This window comes from Porites lutea, chromosome 2 (assembly GCF_958299795.1).
Source record: "Porites lutea chromosome 2, jaPorLute2.1, whole genome shotgun sequence".
In the NCBI taxonomy this organism is placed as follows: Eukaryota; Metazoa; Cnidaria; class Anthozoa; order Scleractinia; family Poritidae; genus Porites; species Porites lutea.
The window spans coordinates 33,694,406-33,699,405 of NC_133202.1; the positions used below are offsets into that span (position 1 = coordinate 33,694,406).

Here is a 5,000-nt window from a genome sequence, read left to right on the forward strand (position 1 = left end):
GCAACAATGCCAATGTTCGAGCTTGGGCTACCTGTGGCATAACATCAAGGAGTAACATGGCGGCCCTTGGAGCGTCCCTGTCCTCCTGGCCATTCAAGTCCATTTTTATCACGGGCTGCAATCGAGGGATCGGATTGGAACTCGTCAAGCAAATCCTAAACCTCAGCACTCCTCCAAGAAATATTTTTGCAACTTGCCGCTCTCTAGAAAAAGCCTCTGAATTGAAAAATCTTGCAGCGTCGAATTCGAATCTTCAGTTGATTGAATTTGATGTAACTGATTTCCAAGCCATTGGCCATGTAGTATCAGAGGTAGAGAAGAACCTTGAAGGCCAGGGATTGAATCTTGTTATTAACAATGCAGGAGTCATGGATAGTGCAAAGTTAAATGATGTCACAGCGCAAGACATGATCGACGTTTTCAACACAAACGTGGTCGCTCCTCTGATGTTGACAAAGGGTTTGCTTCCTCTTCTTCGCCGTGCGGCTTCTCAAAGCAACGATCAGGGTTCCACCAAGGCCTTAGTTGCAAATATGTCGTCCTCATTGGGTTCCATAGCAAACACCAAAGGAGGATTGTATCCATACAGAACAAGCAAAGCAGCACTTAACATGGTCACTAAGTCACTGAGCATTGACTTTGAAAAGGATGGAATCATGACAGTTTCGTTACATCCAGGCTGGGTGCAGACAGATATGGGCGGGTCAAACGCAGCGGTAACTACCGAGCAGTCAGTTCAAGGTCTGCTGTCAGTGATTGCATCTTTAGATGAGTCCAAAAATGGTGGATTCTTAAGCTTCAGTGGAGAGATCTTACCTTGGTAGAACTCATACAAGTTACTTTAGGCTTTGCCTGATAGTAGTCAATATTCAATCAAATGAACTTAGTGATAGTCCTTGAGATGTTAGGTCATTAGTTATTAGCATATAGCCCTGATTCACAAGCCTGGAGGTGATTGACCTGTGCGCCTATGCTTTGGTGTAAAAAGAATGAAACTACTATATTGAGTATGGAGACACTAAGTTATGTAAACTAGAATTCCTTTAAAAATTGTAAAGCAAGTATATTTAATTTTACAACAACTCATGACCATTATTCAACTGATAAACTTTACATCAATGGTGAGCTCATTTTACCCCCTCTCTCCATCAATACTCCGTTTTAAGAAAGGAGAGAAGTCGACCTCGTGGACCAAAGGCCATGCACTAACCAGCTGTGCCTTTTTCGCTCCTATTTGATATGGCGGCAACTGCTATCCACTCTAAAGAACCTCAAAGTGTTATGTTACCTATTTAATCTTAAGTATTGACAGTGTTTGCTTTCCATAAAAGAATAAGGTTCCTATTATTTAACCCTTTGCATCCTAAATACCTGCATATTTTTGTTATGTAATTTTTGGCTATAAATACAGTGAAACCTGTATTAAGCAGACACCGTATTAAGCAGACACCCTCTTTTAAGCAGACACTAGCGAAGTCCCCAAATTTATTTCCCTTATTTACTTTAAATGAAACCTTTATTAAGCGGACACCTCTATTAAGCAGACGCAGACACCTAAAAAGTACCTGAAATGGTCCTGTATTAAACGGACACTTAAACGGACAATTTAATTATTAAGTTCCACCACCCAACATGCCAGACACTGCAAATGCGATTGTGACTTGACGAACTTATTTGATTAGTTTCACAGTACAGGATTGTTTTCTATTTCGTTTTGTTTGTATAGCACTTGTTTCTTCAAATTTGAGTTGCAAGCCATGTTTATGGTACTATGATCCATTGGTTCACTTTGATAATGAAAATAGTGCAAAAGCCTATCGTCATAGTCTCTGAGAGTATTATAAACGCCTCCGCGGTGCATTTGAATGGCATTTGACACCTCATATGATGTTATATATCGAAACCTGTATTAAGTGGACACTAAAGCATTCCCTGAGGGTGTACGCTTAATACAGGTTTCATTGTAGTCAGAAACGATAGATTTTCCATGTAAGGAGTCACCATGGAAATACCTGCGTCACATTTGCGTCATATGTTTGTCAAATGCAAGGAATGTCAAGCAAGTCGATAGCCTGCAAACCCGTAGATGTATTTCCGGTCGTCGCCTAAAGCCAAAAATCCGGATGCTCCCGCAGGCTAGCAAGTCAACAGTGGGGGTTCATTTAGCGAATTCATGGACTTGACTGTTACAAGTTCATGGCGTTATAAGTGTTTTTTGGAGCCATTTTCCTCAGTGGCAGCCAAGTTGGTATAGGCTGGTGACACTATCTGATTGATACTGATAACGATGATGATATTGCTTACAAGAACATTAGTGGGCATGATCCATTCAACCAAAATTCAATGGATCGGTTTGGTCCAACCGGAAAAGTTTCGAAAAAAAGGGTCCACCTTTTGAGGTGGACCACTTTTCCCGGTCGGACCGGTTTGAATTTTGGTTGAATGGATCGCGCCCAGTGTTTCCCCAAATGGAATTTCATGTAAATTCTTGACGCTTGGTTGACCTGTGCCCATACTTACCGCTTACATGAAGGGCGATTCATTTTGGGAAAATGGCTGAATCCGGCAATTTCAGCGATCAAGAGAAGGCTTTAGAATACGTGAAATCGCTTATTAGACCTTTTCCAGACTTCCCTCAACCTGGAATTTTGTTTAGGTGAGATTTTTCTCTACAAATAGGTCTAGTTTAATAGCATGATCTTGCTGTCCTGTTTTGTCGTCTAGCTACGTGTAGTCATCGCGCCTGTCACGACTTCATGTTTTTGTCCCATTCAAGAACGGTTTTCATATTTGGTCATAAGTTACATTCTCATGGATGTATAATCGCTAGTCGCCTTTTTCTTTCTTTTTCTTTAAGGAGGGAAGGGGAAATCTGGATGGGGGAGAAGTTCATCATCTCCTCCCCGGGTGTATCCCCGGTGTATCCCGGGCATATTCAGTGACACCAATGCCTTCCCGAGCGGAGGCGGGGGGGGGGGATTTTATGATATTTACTGTAAAATTCCGAAAATAAGCCCCGGGGCTTATATTTTTTCCAAGGCCCTTGTTGAGGGGCTTAGTTTTGGAGGGGCTTATCTATGGAGGGAAATTTGCCGTTTCAAAATCGATTGGGCTAGCCTTATAGTTGGAAGGAAATCTACTGTTTTTGCTTTGATTTACTATGCATTTGAGGGCAATTTCCAATTACAAGCCCCCCGGGGGGCCTATATTTGGAGAGTTTTTTTTGCGTTACAAGTTTTGAGGGGCTCATATTCAGAGGGGCTTATACATGGAGGGGATCATTTTTGGAATTTTACGGTATAATAGTCGACTCCCGACAACTCCAACCTTCGAGGGAAATCGTAAAACGTTCGAGTTATCGGCAGTTCAGAGCAAATAAGCCGAAGTAAAGAAAACCTTAGGAATGAGGAAGGAATACGATGCAAGTACCACCCACAGTTCCCTTCAAGGGCAGCAAGAGATACCATATATTGATATCTTGAAAAAGGCATTATACATCAAAGCTTGATTAATATGCAGGGCTGAACACTTTATTTGAACTGACTTGTCAGGTCTCTAAAACATGTTGGAGTTATCGAGAGTAAAATTATGTAAAATATTAGAAGAAAAACAAAAATTACTTCGAGTTATGCGATAGTTCGAGTTATTTGGGTTTGAGTTACTGAGGGTAAAATTATAGTAAATGTATGAAGGAAATTCAGAGGAAATTGAGTTTGGTTCGAGTTAGTGCAAGGTTTGAGTTAGTGAGGGTTTGTGAGTTATTGAGAGTTGACTGTATTAAAGTCTTCTGGGGATTGGCAAATTTGAAGCTGTCGTGCTTGGCTCAGTCAGTAGAGTGCTGAACCAGTATCACAGAGGATGAGAGTTCAAATCCCTGACAAGCCATACAAGCCAGGCTTTCAGCAGGCTTTCTTTTTGTAACTGCAAAAGGTGTGTCTGTAACTACATTAACTGGGATGATCTTCTTCACAGTATTGCTGCTTGTATGATGGGTTTTTTCTTTACAACAATAACTTTCTGATATAACAATTTTATAGGTTTTTTTCTTAATCAGGAACAGTGACATTATGATTATCCCTGCTCCACTGCCCCATATTATGAGGATCTCTAAAAGGTTTTTCGTGATGTAGGATTTCCGTTATTTGAAGTTCGGAATTCAGGAATGAAACTATGTACAAGAGGGGGGATGCCAAAAATAACCATCGGGATTGCACGAAATTTTGGGTCAGAATTATGGGATTGAAGAAGCACTCTTAGCCTGCGAAAAGCAGACTCATTTCCAGTTGTCGTCTGCTGTTTGCAGGCTAAAGGACTCTTTATTTAAGCATAATTTCCTGTATGGTTAATATTTACCTTCTCCCCCACGTACCCTCAGTAATTACCGCATGATAACAAAAGTAATGACTCTCCAAAAAGTACAGCTCCCCCAAAGTATTGTATAAAGTTGATTGTTTTTCAACCCTGCAAGGAGCAGTTATCCCCAAAGGTAGTTGCTGTGTCGCAAAATTCATAAACATTCAAACTGAATGAAACATGAAATTATTAACTGCTCAAAAAGCTAAAAGAAGTTATAAATAACACTGCCAAATACAAAAAGAGACATGCATGGACAAACTTAAAGAAGATTGAATCAAAACAGTTTTTCAAAGTTCACTAATGTGGCTTGTAACGTTTGATACTAACAATGTTTGGAAGACATGTTAGTTTGACATGAAGCTGTTATTTTTGTTTCATTAACAAGTAATTTCTCAAGTTGCATAGTGAAAAATGATGCAGCCAGCTGTGACCCAGCTCCTTTAAGAAACAAAATAATGTGCTGTATTTTAAAATATCATCACTCTGGCATATGTATTAAAGTACTTAATAAATATATTAGAAAACAAGAGACAATATTAGGGCTCAAAAAAAACTTGAATTCCAGCTTGTCCTTTGAGCAAGTACTCTTACATGTTGCTGGCCTACGTGCAGCCGCACCCTTCCCCCGACAAAGAAAAAATTGA

The 5,000-nt window shown here is 40.2% G+C and overlaps 2 protein-coding genes across 2 annotated transcripts in view; both read left to right on the forward strand.

Moving 5' to 3' along the window:
- Positions 1 to 17: 17 nt before the first annotated feature.
- LOC140926893 (C-signal-like) lies at positions 18 to 1,385 on the forward strand. The gene has a single exon (XM_073376571.1). It carries the CDS (start codon positions 57 to 59, stop codon positions 822 to 824), a length of 768 nt encoding a protein of 255 aa, XP_073232672.1. The 5' UTR covers positions 18 to 56; the 3' UTR covers positions 825 to 1,385.
- A 1,147-nt stretch (positions 1,386 to 2,532) lies between these two features.
- LOC140928402 (adenine phosphoribosyltransferase-like) overlaps positions 2,533 to 5,000 on the forward strand; it is a 14,842-nt gene continuing 12,374 nt past the window's right edge. The window contains exon 1 of the mRNA XM_073378140.1: positions 2,533 to 2,656. Coding sequence (XP_073234241.1) covers positions 2,553 to 2,656 — 104 coding nt within the window. The 5' untranslated portion in view covers positions 2,533 to 2,552. The remainder of the gene's footprint in view (positions 2,657 to 5,000) is intronic.

What these genes read in the sequence shown, in the direction of transcription:
- LOC140926893 (XM_073376571.1), top strand. Translation starts at nt 57, where the DNA reads ATGGCGGCCCTTGGAGCGTCCCTGTCCTCCTGGCCATTCAAGTCCATT.